Genomic DNA, 13,858 nt, shown 5'->3' on the forward strand with positions numbered 1-13,858 from the left:
TAATTTTTGAAGAATTATTGATTTGAAGAATTTACCAGGAGCAAATTTCTAAATGTATACTTAAACAGTATTCAGTAATGTGTATATAAGTATGCATATAATATAGCCTTGACTGAAAATATATTGTGTTATTATGTTATTATAGTAAGTAAATAATCCACATTTTGTAATCTGAAGTTATAAAATGCAGCAACAGAATATTAAAAATTAACAGTGTATGTTTTGTTTCTAAGTCCCTGTTTTAATTTAGCTATATTGACTTTGTGGGGATTTTCCAGGTACCTCCAATCAATGTATGTATGTAGAAATGGCAACTCTGAGTGTGTGAGTATATGTGAGGATGGGTGCACCATGCCCTGAGCTGCCATGGGCTGAAGTCCTATGCAGGATTTATTCCCATCTCAACCTAATGTCAAGTGTTCCTGTGTTATATTATAGATTCAATTCACTCCTGATCATTATAGATTAGTTACTGAAAATAAATGATAGAATAAATACGTTTTGTCATTTTTGCTGTCGTGAAATTGTACATAAGTCATTGTGTTGGATTGTAAGAGCTGGCTCAGTAAAATATTATTTGTATGACTGGTTAAAGAAATTTCTAAGAGTTAAAACCCAAGTGTTTCCAAGAGTTTATAAAAAAAGGAAAAATTTAAATGATTGATGTTTATATGGTCCTATAAGATGTGAGAAAGTAATAAAAAATCCAAACACAGCTCTAAAGTACGAAGTGGCCAATCTAGTCTAAAACAAGCACAAGAGAACATAATTTTATTTATTTATTGACATTGAATTTTAGCTCACTGAGAAATATATCAGTCTGTGGGAGAAAAAAATAATACCCTTTTCAATGATGTTAAACAATGTGCAGAGTGTGTTGATTAGATAACTTCAAACTGTAACAGCACTGGACATAACAAACTTTATTACGTGTGCGTTGGCATGGGAGACAAAAACTATGATCCGGGAGTCACTGGACATTACGTTACCACACCGTTAAGAGTATGGACATTTCATAATTCCACTGCTGCTGAAAGACAGAGGAGGATCAGATGGCACTGTGGAATGCAGAAGGCTTTATAAGCGTGTGTGAGTGAACTGATCAGGTGTTTGAGGAGGGAGGGAATGGACTGTTAGGAATAGACTGTAAGAGAGCATTTCTGATGGGGCAGTTGCTAACACTAGTTAATTATAGTGAGGGATGTCCTTGGGTATTCTTAAAAGAGGAGAGGGTGGAGGGTATCCCAAAGAAAGCACCATCCATAACTCTCTCTCTCTCTCTCTCTCTCTCTCTTTCTCTCTTTCACACTCTCTCTCTCTCTCTGTCTCTCTCTCATTGTGGGTTATTTTTAGACAGGCTTGCTTTTCGACCCCTTGCTTTGAGTATCAAGCCTTACAAGGCCCCATGTCTTTGTTGCCTGGCTACTCTGTGTTTTAACTGAATCAGAGAGAGTTCATTAATCAACCTCGCTTAATGGACTAATTATTTTCTCATCACCGCCCCAGGAGCATTATCGCCACTACAGGTCATTAAGAAACCCTTTTTTTTTTTCCTCCTTCACACTGCACTATTCCAACTGTCTGTTTCTAGACAGTTTTTTTCTAATGCGACAGTTTGTTTGGTTATTCTTTGTTTTAATTGCTTTGAGCACATGATCGGGAGAAAGAGTATCAGGAAGAAGACAATGTGTGACAGAGGTCACAAAGAAGCTCAGTAAGAAGTAACAGCTGCAGGACTATGGCTGGAGGGTGGGGGAATTGTTTACTGCGAAGTAACAGGAAACACAAACATATCAATCACTGACACAAAAAATGCAGGACATCTTATCTCTGATTTGATCAATGCTTAGGATTCAGCAGCTGTAGCAATGTGCTGTCAGGTGCAAAAGTTTGCATCGTCTATGGTTTTTACATGAAATATAGTAATAAAGCATTTCTGATTTGGATGCTTTGGAAAAATGAGCATTTGTCTTGCATATAACATCGTAAATCATATTCTGATTGAAAATTTTTTGAATTGATATGTGAAGAAGACACAGGGACACAACATTGTCTTATTGGTATACATAAGATTTCTGCTCATGCTTTATTTTTTCCATTGATTTTGTAGTGCACAAAAGCATATTTATTTAAAAAAAAAAAAAAAGAAAAGGAACAGCTAAATCAGTTGAATCACAATGATCAAAACCAATGTTATTATTAATTTAGTAATTATTATTTTATTACTTTTTACAGGTATTAGCTTATTTGACTTTCCTGAGCTCAGTGAACAGTTCAAGAATATTACTGTACACATTTAAATAATAGGCTCAATATGTGAATAAATAGATTACGTCCAAAACGACCTTTTTACCTTGTAGTTCAATTTGATTCACAGCAAAGTGGTTTTAAATTGTGATCTTAGAGTACACGCATAACTGTGACTTTATCTGACAAATATATATATTTATATATAAATATCAATATATTTAAATATGAGATTATGCGACATCATTTTATGTTCCTGCAAGTCCAGCAACAGTGTATTGTTCGGATGTGTCAAGATGTCGAGATGGAAACTAGGATATTGTTTACGCTGTTGTCCTACAAAGATATATACACCTGTGCTCCACTTTGCTTTGCGTTCTTTAGATAACAGCGGATGAGAACCACAGCCCAGATGGAACATTGTGTCTGCCTATGTGAATAGAATTACGCCTTGTATATATACATCCTAACTAATTTTCTAATAATAATTAGAGGCCAAAGCTTATGTATGCAGGCATTTTTAGATATAAAAGGACCACCTGTTCAGGAAGGATCATATGTCCGTGTCATAAAGGCGTGCACAGAGGAATACACTTTACTAGCTGTGTCAAAGTGCTAGCTGGTCTTATTGTTTTATTCCTCAAGAGTTTTGTTTTCCTTGACAGGGTTTTATTTCAGGGTTGGCATTCCATGAGGAGAAGGCCACTCATGTTAAAACAACTTTAGACATGGAGAGAAATTTCTTAAGGGGGGGTTTACGAGAGGACAAAGAGAATATACTTTACACTTCATACCTTGCATACTTGGCCAGAGCCAAGAGTTTCTTCTCGCAGCATTTGCAAGCGAGACGAACACCACAAGATTCCCTGCAGTCCTTTGTACACCTGATTCTGGGAAGGGTCACTTATTGTAAATTAGCCACAGCAATTTTATGGTTGCTGTGTTCTTAAATGGGAATAATAATTCTTCCAGATAAGGAGGCGCAGTCAAAGATTCAAAATGACCCTTTTCTATCTTAAAATGTAAAAAAGTTTGATATAACATTCAGTAGCAGTATGTCTTCAGTCATTTGGCATTTAAATGATACAGCTATTAATAAATGTCCCTCTTGTGCATATGCATTCTCCAAGAGGAAGCCAACTAATTAGTATCCGTGGGCTCACACAATGTTTGGCTAAAGCTGGCGAGGATGATCTCACAGCGCTCTAATTTAGAGACACATGGAGTGTGCTAGCAAGAATCACATGGCAGTAAAGAACAAGGCACTCGCACTTGTTTAGAGATCCAAGATTCTGTGTTCATTTTATGTCACAAAAAAAGAAATGCATGTACAGTTTTGTCTAAAATTGCTGTCTGAGTTAGTTTTTTCTTCTTTTTTTTATATTGGATGCCCATGCAAATCACAGGAATAATTAAAATGCTTACCCCAATATTATTCTTTGTATGATAACGGTTAGTTCTCAGGATTTGTGGTGGACACTACAAAAATCTAAGCAAAATATAAAACGAATGTCACTGTATGTAACTACATTGTGTTCAAACTATTTTGCACATAATATTTTTGGATGTTTTTCCAAAACAGTCAGTATGTCTAAAGATTTTCTTTAATCCCCAACAATTATATCACAACATGGATGTCATTATGTGTAAAAGAACTGACGATGCCTACAGCTTTATTGACATTTTAGAAAAATTGAAAAAGATGTTGTTCCAAATACATTTTCATACAATTTAAAAACAAGAAAACCATTTACATTTCATGTTACATATTAATATTTGAGCCCTTCATAAAGATGATTTTACCAACTCTTGAACTTATAAGTCCATGTAAAGTTTCTGCATGTATTTGTTGTTGTTTGGAGGTATACCACCACCCACCCACCCACCCTTATAGATCTTCCTTTTGAGGATACTCCACAGGTTCTCAATTGAGTTAAGGTCAAGAGATGATGCCACACCATTGATGTTTTCTTTTTTTAATGCCAATAGCAACCAAAAAGTCAATGATTTCAAAGTTTTTGCAGAGTGAGATGGTGTGAGCTTTGGTTAGGAGGTGGGCAAAATACAGCTTTATGCACAACTGCCAACCTCTGAAGGATCCTGCATCAAAAGGTTCTTGGGACTACAAGAGACACCAGTAGCTTCAAATATCGATTTGCTGCTCAACAGTGGGAGTTCTTCTGTGTTGTGAATCACCCACAAATTCTTTGATAGTTCGTTGATCTCTGTTTACTTTCTGCAATATATAAATTGTTTTCATCCCTTTTTTTAAGACATTCCACTATTTCATGCTTTTCATCTTCAGAAAGATCTTTCTTCCTTCTTATATTGCACGAGAACTCTAACTTGCTTCATAATGTGGTGATCTTTCTTCTTTAACTAAAATCACCTGGCAAGCTAACTAACAAACCTATCTGTGATATGGATACCAGTTTCTCAAAATATGATGAAAAAACAAATGCTTTCTTTAAAAAACTGGAACCTAAATGTTTATTTTTACTGAAATCCTACTAGACTTTTACATAATATTTTGGAAACCAGTGTATAAATGGATTCGAAAAGCATTTATATTATAATCGTTAGTAAACTATCACTGTATAGTAGAAGTAAAAAACTGTGCCTTTATAGGAAAAGAATTAGCTTTGAGTTGGTATCAGCAACTCTGCTTTGCAATGACGTGCTTCACAACAGGTGGTTTTCAATTTTTAAGAAATTTAATATGGACATGTTGTCGGTGTCAAATAGTTTTAGAAAATAAACTACAACAGAATGCACTTTATTGGTAGCCTGAACGTGAAGGGTTTTTTTAATTCAGAGTAATACTGACCTCTGCTGGTGAATACTGGAATTAATGGGTTCATTATACTGCATGTTTAATATTCAGCATGCTAGATTTTCATAAAAAAAATTAAGTTATCTGGTAAGTGTAAACAATTATTTCATTGGCCCCTCAGACTAAAAGAAAAAATGACTGAATACTACAGAAAAGCATAAATAATAGATTTTTTTCAGAAATATAATTGCCAATACTTAGATTTATTTAACAATTTTGGGAACACTGGTATGCAGTACCAATGAGTATAAAAGAATGCATTATGTGCAAAATATCAAGTGGTTCACCAAATTGGCAATTTATGAAAAATATTAATGCTATAATTAATTAAAATATTAATAAAAAGTAGAAAGACAATAAATATATTTTGGTTTTGAAGTTCATTTTAATCCACTTCTTCAATAGTTGGTCCCTGGGAGTTTGTTCCTGAAGCGGATCGTGCCTGAGCTCCACAGCTTCCAGCTGGCATGCCTCCCTGGTACAGCTTAGTGATGATGGGGTTGCAGACTTTCTCCAGTTCCTTCAGCTCATGTTCAAACTCCTCCTTTTCAGCCAGCTGGTTGTTCTCCAGCCAGCTAATGGCCTGGTTGCACCTCTCAATGACTTTCTTCTTGTCCTCTTCACTGATTTTTGCTTTCATGTTTTCATCTTCCACGCTGTTTTTCATATTGAAGGCGTACGACTCCAGGGAGTTCTTGGCTGCAATCTTCTCTCTCTGGAGATCGTCTTCTGCTTTGTACTGATCTGCTTCCTGCACCATCCTCTCAATCTCCTCCTTGCTCAGCCTGCCCTTGTCATTGGTGATGGTGATCTTGTTCTCTTTGCCGGTGCTTTTGTCCACAGCAGACACGTTCAGGATGCCGTTGGCGTCGATGTCAAAAGTCACCTCAATCTGAGGAACTCCACGCGGTGCAGGTGGGATCCCCGTCAGATCGAACTTCCCGAGTAGATTGTTGTCTTTGGTCATGGCTCTCTCACCTTCAAACACCTGGATCAGGACTCCGGGCTGGTTGTCTGCATAGGTGCTGAAGATTTGTGTCTGCTTGGTGGGGATGGTGGTGTTGCGTTTGATCAGAGTGGTCATGACTCCTCCTGCTGTCTCGATGCCCAGTGACAGTGGAGCCACATCCAGCAGCAGCAAGTCCTGGACATTTCCGGAGGTGTCGCCCATGAGGATGGCGGCCTGAACTGCAGCACCGTAAGCTACCGCCTCGTCTGGGTTGATGCTTTTGTTCAGTTCCCGTCCGTTAAAGAAGTCCTGCAGGAGTTTCTGGATTTTAGGGATTCTTGTAGACCCTCCAACCAGGACAATTTCATGGACCTGGGATTTGTCCATCTTGGCATCTCTCAGGGCTTTCTCCACGGCTCTAGTGTTCCTCTGAACAGGTCCGAACACATCTCTTCAAAGCGTGCTCTGGTGATGGAAGTGTAAAGTCAGTGCCCTCATACAGGGAGTCGATTTCAATGCTGGCTTGTGAGCTGGAGGAGAGGGTTCTCTTGGCTCTCTCACAGGCTGTACGCAGCCTCCTCAGGGCTCGCTTGTTCTGGCTGATGTCTTTCTTGTGCTTCCTCTTGAATTCCTCCATAAAGTGGTTGACCAGGCGGTTGTCAAAGTCCTCTCCACCCAGGTGAGTGTCTCCTGCTGTGGACTTCACTTCAAAGATGCCATCTTCAATGGTCAGGATCGAAACATCGAAAGTACCACCTCCTAGGTCAAAGATCAGAACGTTGCGCTCTCCTTTCTTCCCTTTGTCCAGGCCGTAGGCGATCGCTGCAGCTGTGGGCTCATTGATGATCCTCAGTACGTTCAGTCCAGCAATCACTCCAGCATCTTTAGTGGCCTGTCTCTGAGAGTCATTGAAGTAGGCAGGAACAGTAATGACAGCATTTGTTACCTTCTGTCCAAGATAAGCTTCTGCGATTTCCTTCATTTTCACCAGAACCATGGAGGAGATCTCTTCAGGGTAAAAGGACTTTGTCTCCCCTTTGTACTCCACTTGAACCTTTGGCTTTCCTCCATCGCTGATCACTTGGAAAGGCCAGTGCTTCATGTCAGACTGTACGATCGGATCGTCGAACTTCCTGCCGATCAGCCGCTTGGCGTCAAACACCGTGTTGTTGGGGTTCATGGCCACTTGGTTTTTCGCAGCATCTCCAATGAGCCTCTCTGTGTCTGTGAAGGCCACGTAGCTGGGTGTTGTTCTGTTTCCCTGGTCATTAGCAATGATCTCCACCTTTCCATGCTGAAACACCCCCACACAGGAGTAGGTGGTGCCCAGGTCAATTCCAATAGCAATTCCTTTATCAGAAGACATCGTAATTGTTTTGTCCGATATCTATAAATGACAGACACAAAACAATGACAGAAGTTAATACAGGTATATTTTACATCTGTACGATCAATTTAACCAGTGAATTATTCATTACAAACAATTAACAACTAACAAGAATACAGAATTACACATGCATATGTCAATTATTGTTAAAGATCTTTAATTTAATTCCAGTTATTACAAATTAAATGATTTATTCTCTGATTAGAAAAACTTTATTATTTTTTCTCCCCAGTTACTGAGAACAATTTGTCCTTGAAAGTGATTATAAACACTGCTATATAATGACACTGGTACTGGAGATAAATGTTGGTACTTACAGTTATTATTCTTCTGAAATATATGAAGATTAAGTGTTATCTCTTGTTAAATGTGTGTCTTTGCTCCTCTTCGGTGGTGCAGCTCTCACTACTCGTTGACGGCTGTTTGGTGAACACGCTTTCATTCTCTCTTTATATTCACCAGCGGACTCGCTCTTTCTCTTCTCGCTCTTTCTACCCGCTTCTCCACAGCGCCTGCAAAACCGACCAATCAGAGGAGAGAACCAGCTGAATAAACCCCGCCCACCTCTGAGTCAGGAACATACCATTCTGCCTAGAAAAGAGGAGCAGCTTCTAGTGAGTTCTGGATCATTTCTCCACTTCCTCCACTACATGATTCACAGATCAAACTCTGATACTTAAAGTACTGAAATGAGGCTTTCTTAAAATGAGGAAAAATAGATTGAAGCGCGTATTAAAATGTTTTAGAAAGATAAAGTAACTATAGTTGCTTCTTTAAAACTATCATCACTTTTAATTAAATATGAACTCTGACCTGCACTGAAAAAAATGCAATATCATAATATAATCATCATATATAATTGTAAATGTCTGTATATTATCCACCTTTCTGTACAAAATTAGAAGTCAATGGAAAAGTAAATATTAATCTGCCCCTAACACATGTACATGAGGAACAGTGCACAGTGCGTTCGGTGATGAAGAGAAACTCAAATGTGTTTTCTCTTTTCTATTCCTGTTATGACACTTAGTGAAGTTCAGAAACTAAAACGCTGGAGAATATTTATTCAGTTCATTCTGCACTTTGCTATTTGGGAATATCATCCTCCAGATTATCCAACCATTCTAATGGTCCAAAAAGTAACAAATTGTAACATTTCAAGGATGTTTTAAGAATGTTTTGAGGAAACAGCTCATACAATGTACTTAATAAAACTTTGACACACTGTTTCTTGAAAAAGAAGAACATATAATTAATCTCTAGCCATATTAAGAAAACATTATAAGTATATTATTGAGGTCTGAGATGACTGAATCATGTGCATTCTGGGGGGCCGTGTGCGCGCGCGTGTGCATGCGTATTGATAGTAATGAATTCATCTTCTAATGACCTGATTCAGCACATGAAACTCAACAATTGTAACTATTAACAAAAACAATTGTTCATACCACAGTGCATGCTAGGTGCTAGTGTAGTAATAAACTCCCAGCGTGCATTGCAATAATCAATTATGCAGCTGAAAGTTTTTAATAATTTCTTGATTTGCTTTTTTGTGTGTTGTTTGGTTTGTTGTGACTTTTAGTAGACTGTTCTTGGATGTTCATAATTGATTTTTTCCCCAGTTTGTGATCATCGCTAATGTTAAAAATCCTTGTGCATTTTGTGGATTGATAGCTGTTCTATCCATGGTACAATTGTATTAGTAATGTATTAGACTTTTTAAAAGAGTTTAAGCATTGAATGAGATTCATGAACAAGACCAGGGCATAAATAGTTTGACTTCACAGGCCTGTAACCAGCTTCATCTAACCATATATTCTTTTGGCTTTTCTTGCTATAAAAAGGGTGATTGATAAACACAACTAATAAAGCAACTACAGAAAAAAAAAAAGAGCTCAACTTCAGTAAACACTGATCTTCATTATGTTGACTTAAGATGAACATACAACACCTAAAATCTGTTTTTGTGCTCAGTTTTGTACACATGGCAGAAATAAAGTAATACATTGAGCTGGCTCTGCTGTTTGTTTGTTTGTTTGTTTGTTTGTTTGTTTGTTTGTTTAATGTTTTTTTGCTGAGATTTTGAGATATAATAGTAACTGTCTGTATTTTTTCCACCTTTCTGTACAATATTAGTCAACGGAAATGTAAATATTAATCTACCCCTAACACATGTACATGAGGAACAGTGCACGGTGCATTCGGTGATGAGGAGAAACTCAAATGTGTGTAAATGAATCATTACTCATGAAATCACAGCCTGGGAGAATTTGACAGTAGACTATAATATAGTCTAATAGTTAATAGCTAATTATCATACAAAGTCAACATATTTTTTTCTCTTTTCTATTCCTGTTATGACACTTAGTGAAGTACAGAAACTAAACTGCTGGAGAATATTTATTCAGTTCATTCTGCACCTTGCTATTTGGGAATGATATCCTCCAGATTATCCAACCATTCTAATGGTCAAAAAAGTGTTGTGAGAGTAATTATGTCAGACTGGTGTTCAGTTATATATCATATCTTTGCAAACCAGAAATTTGAAGGTTGGGTGTTCAAATCACAGCACCACCAGGCTCAACTGTTTGCTTGAGCAAGGCCTTTAAACTTCAACTGCACAGTTGTATAAATAAGCTGATTTTATGCACTGCACTCAAAGCCTATAATATCTTAATGTAATCATCATCATTTAGATTTGATGAAATAGGTTCTATTTTGTGCATTTTCCAGTACAGGAAAAACTTTGAAACTTTGTATTGTAGATGTGATTCATTTAAAGATTATTCTGAAAATGTCTGGAATATTTTGTCACTAAAGTAATTGACTATTAATATAAAGTGTAATATACAAGCATATTCCTTTTATGAGAGCCATGAACATAAAATAAGTGCAAACAACGAGAATCGTGCTATTCATAAAAATATATATATATATTTGCTGTAAGGCTGGAAGTTTGAGCAGAAAATAAATTCAACAACAGGTTCTTGTAAACCAGATTCAGCATTCTGACCTTATGTTCAATTTAATCATTACTTAAAATACTGTGGAAAAAAATTGTCAAACAGACGAATAGGGGGAAAAAACTGTAAAGGGCAACCTAAAGTCACTGATTGTAGTCTAATATTGACCTCTGCTGGCCAAATTGAATATAACACTTATTACTGTGTACTTGGTACTGAATATAGCAAACTTCTACACTAATAATTTGAACAATGATTCACAATTCTGGTTAAGACATTTTAGTATTTTTACTGTTTCAACTAATTACTACATTGTCAGGATTTGATTAGAGAGAGGGTAAAAATATTGAAGTGCAGAGTATTGCAAATGAAAAAAAAAAGCATGCTTTTGTATTAAACCTAAATTTAATTGTATTTTTCATCCACAACATATTTACATTGGTCCAAATCTGTTTATGCAAATAAATATTTTCAGCATTTGTTTTTATTATTATTTCTTATCTCTCTTTAAGTGCAAATGTGTTTATTATCAGTAATGTATGCTAAGACAACAAAATCCAACTTTTTCTGTTGAACCAAACATTTTATTCATAATAAATACACATATGAAAAATATATACACCAGTATTTACAGCAGAAATCTTTGCACAACTGTTTAAATAATTTGCCTAATACAGTAATAAACATGACTCTAATTTGGCCACATTGACAACAATTATCACCCCAGAATTATCCAGAGAATAATTATTATATTATAATTATATAATATAATATTTTGATGAATCAGTAAAAGTAAAGTCCATTTTTTAATCCACTTCTTCAATAGTTGGTCCCTGGGAGTTTGTTCCTGAAGCGGATCGTGCCTGAGCTCCACAGCTTCCAGCTGGCATGCCTCCCTGGTACAGCTTAGTGATGATGGGGTTGCAGACTTTCTCCAGTTCCTTCAGCTCATGTTCAAACTCCTCCTTTTCAGCCAACTGGTTGTTCTCCAGCCAGCTAATGGCCTGGTTGCACCTCTCAATGACTTTCTTCTTGTCCTCTTCACTGATTTTTGCTTTCATGTTTTCATCTTCCACGCTGTTTTCATATTAAAGGCGTACGACTCCAGGGAGTTCTTGGCTGCAATCTTCTCTCTCTGGAGATCGTCCTCTGCTTTGTACTGATCTGCTTCCTGCACCATCCTCTCAATCTCCTCCTTGCTCAGCCTGCCCTTGTCATTGGTGATGGTGATCTTGTTCTCTTTGCCGGTGCTTTTGTCCACAGCAGACACGTTCAGGATGCCGTTGGCGTCGATGTCAAAAGTCACCTCAATCTGAGGAACTCCACGCGGTGCAGGTGGGATCCCCGTCAGATCGAACTTCCCGAGTAGATTGTTGTCTTTGGTCATGGCTCTCTCACCTTCAAACACCTGGATCAGGACTCCGGGCTGGTTGTCTGCGTAGGTGCTGAAGATTTGTGTCTGCTTGGTGGGGATGGTGGTGTTGCGTTTGATCAGAGTGGTCATGACTCCTCCTGCTGTCTCGATGCCCAGTGACAGTGGAGCCACATCCAGCAGCAGCAAGTCCTGGACGTTTCCGGAGGTGTCGCCCATGAGGATGGCGGCCTGAACTGCAGCACCGTAAGCTACCGCCTCGTCTGGGTTGATGCTTTTGTTCAGTTCCCGTCCGTTAAAGAAGTCCTGCAGGAGTTTCTGGATTTTGGGGATTCTTGTAGACCCTCCAACCAGGACAATTTCATGGACCTGGGATTTGTCCATCTTGGCATCTCTCAGGGCTTTCTCCACCGGCTCTAGTGTTCCTCTGAACAGGTCCGAACACATCTCTTCAAAGCGTGCTCTGGTGATGGAAGTGTAAAAGTCAGTGCCCTCATACAGGGAGTCGATTTCAATGCTGGCTTGTGAGCTGGAGGAGAGGGTTCTCTTGGCTCTCTCACAGGCTGTACGCAGCCTCCTCAGGGCTCGCTTGTTCTGGCTGATGTCTTTCTTGTGCTTCCTCTTGAATTCCTCCACAAAGTGGTTGACCAGGCGGTTGTCAAAGTCCTCTCCACCCAGGTGAGTGTCTCCTGCTGTGGACTTCACTTCAAAGATGCCATCTTCAATGGTCAGGATCGAAACATCGAAAGTACCACCTCCTAGGTCAAAGATCAGGACGTTGCGCTCTCCTTTCTTGCCTTTGTCCAGGCCGTAGGCGATCGCTGCAGCTGTTGGCTCGTTGATGATCCTCAGTACGTTCAGTCCAGCAATCACTCCAGCATCTTTAGTGGCCTGTCTCTGAGAGTCATTGAAGTAGGCAGGAACAGTAATGACAGCATTTGTTACCTTCTGTCCAAGGTAAGCTTCTGCGATTTCCTTCATTTTCACCAGAACCATGGAGGAGATCTCTTCAGGGTAAAAGGACTTTGTCTCCCCTTTGTACTCCACTTGAACCTTTGGCTTTCCTCCATCGCTGATCACTTGGAAAGGCCAATGCTTCATGTCAGACTGTACGATCGGATCGTCGAACTTCCTGCCGATCAGCCGCTTGGCGTCAAACACCGTGTTGTTGGGGTTCATGGCCACTTGGTTTTTCGCAGCATCTCCAATGAGCCTCTCTGTGTCTGTGAAGGCCACGTAGCTGGGTGTTGTTCTGTTTCCCTGGTCATTAGCAATGATCTCCACCTTTCCATGCTGAAACACCCCCACACAGGAGTAGGTGGTGCCCAGGTCAATTCCAATAGCAATTCCTTTAGCAGAAGACATCGTAATTGTTTTGTCCGATATCTATAAATGACAGACACAAAACAATGACAGAAGTTAATACAGGTATATTTTACATCTGTACGATCAATTAAACCAGTGAATTATTCATTACAAACAATTAACAACTAACAAGAATACAGAATTACACATGCATATGTCAATTATTGTTAAAGATCTTTAATTTAATTCCAGTTATTACAAATTAAATGATTTATTCTCTGATTGGACATTCTGTAAAGTTATAATATCTAAGATCTGAATTTTAAAAACTTTATTATTTTTTCTCCCCAGTTACTGAAAACAATTTGTCCTTGAAAGTGATTATAAATACTGCTATATAATGACAGTGGTACTGGAGATAAATGTTGGTACTTACAGTTATTATTCTTCTGAAATATATGAAGATTAAGTGTTATCTCTTGTTAAATGTGTGTCTTTGCTCCTCTTCGGTGGTGCAGCTCTCACTACTCGTTGACGGCTGTTTGGTGAACACGCTTTCATTCTCTCTTTTATATTCACCAGCGGACTCGCTCTTTCTCTTCTCGCTCTTTCTACCCGCTTCTCCACAGCGCCTGCAAAACCGACCAATCAGAGGAGAGAACCAGCTGAATAAACCCCGCCCACCTCTGAGTCAGGAACATACCATTCTGCCTAGAAAAGAGGAGCAGCTTCTAGTGAGTTCTGGATCATTTCTCCACTTCCTCCACTACATGATTCACAGATCAAACTCTGATACTTAAAG

At 38.5% G+C, this 13,858-nt stretch overlaps 1 protein-coding gene and 1 pseudogene across 1 annotated transcript; both read right to left on the bottom strand.

Annotated features, from left to right (window-relative positions):
• Positions 1 to 5,242: 5,242 nt before the first annotated feature.
• On the bottom strand, positions 5,243 to 7,867 carry LOC124397267 (annotated as a pseudogene).
• A 3,074-nt stretch (positions 7,868 to 10,941) lies between these two features.
• LOC124397266 (heat shock 70 kDa protein-like) lies at positions 10,942 to 13,642 on the bottom strand. Its single transcript, XM_046866799.1, is given in 3 exon segments — positions 10,942 to 11,466; positions 11,469 to 13,137; positions 13,493 to 13,642. Coding segments are annotated over 2 exon segments (1,929 nt in total). The 5' UTR covers positions 13,117 to 13,137; positions 13,493 to 13,642; the 3' UTR covers positions 10,942 to 11,185.
• Between the last annotated feature and the right edge of the window lie 216 nt (positions 13,643 to 13,858).

This window comes from Silurus meridionalis, chromosome 14 (assembly GCF_014805685.1).
Source record: "Silurus meridionalis isolate SWU-2019-XX chromosome 14, ASM1480568v1, whole genome shotgun sequence".
In the NCBI taxonomy this organism is placed as follows: domain Eukaryota; kingdom Metazoa; phylum Chordata; class Actinopteri; order Siluriformes; family Siluridae; genus Silurus; species Silurus meridionalis.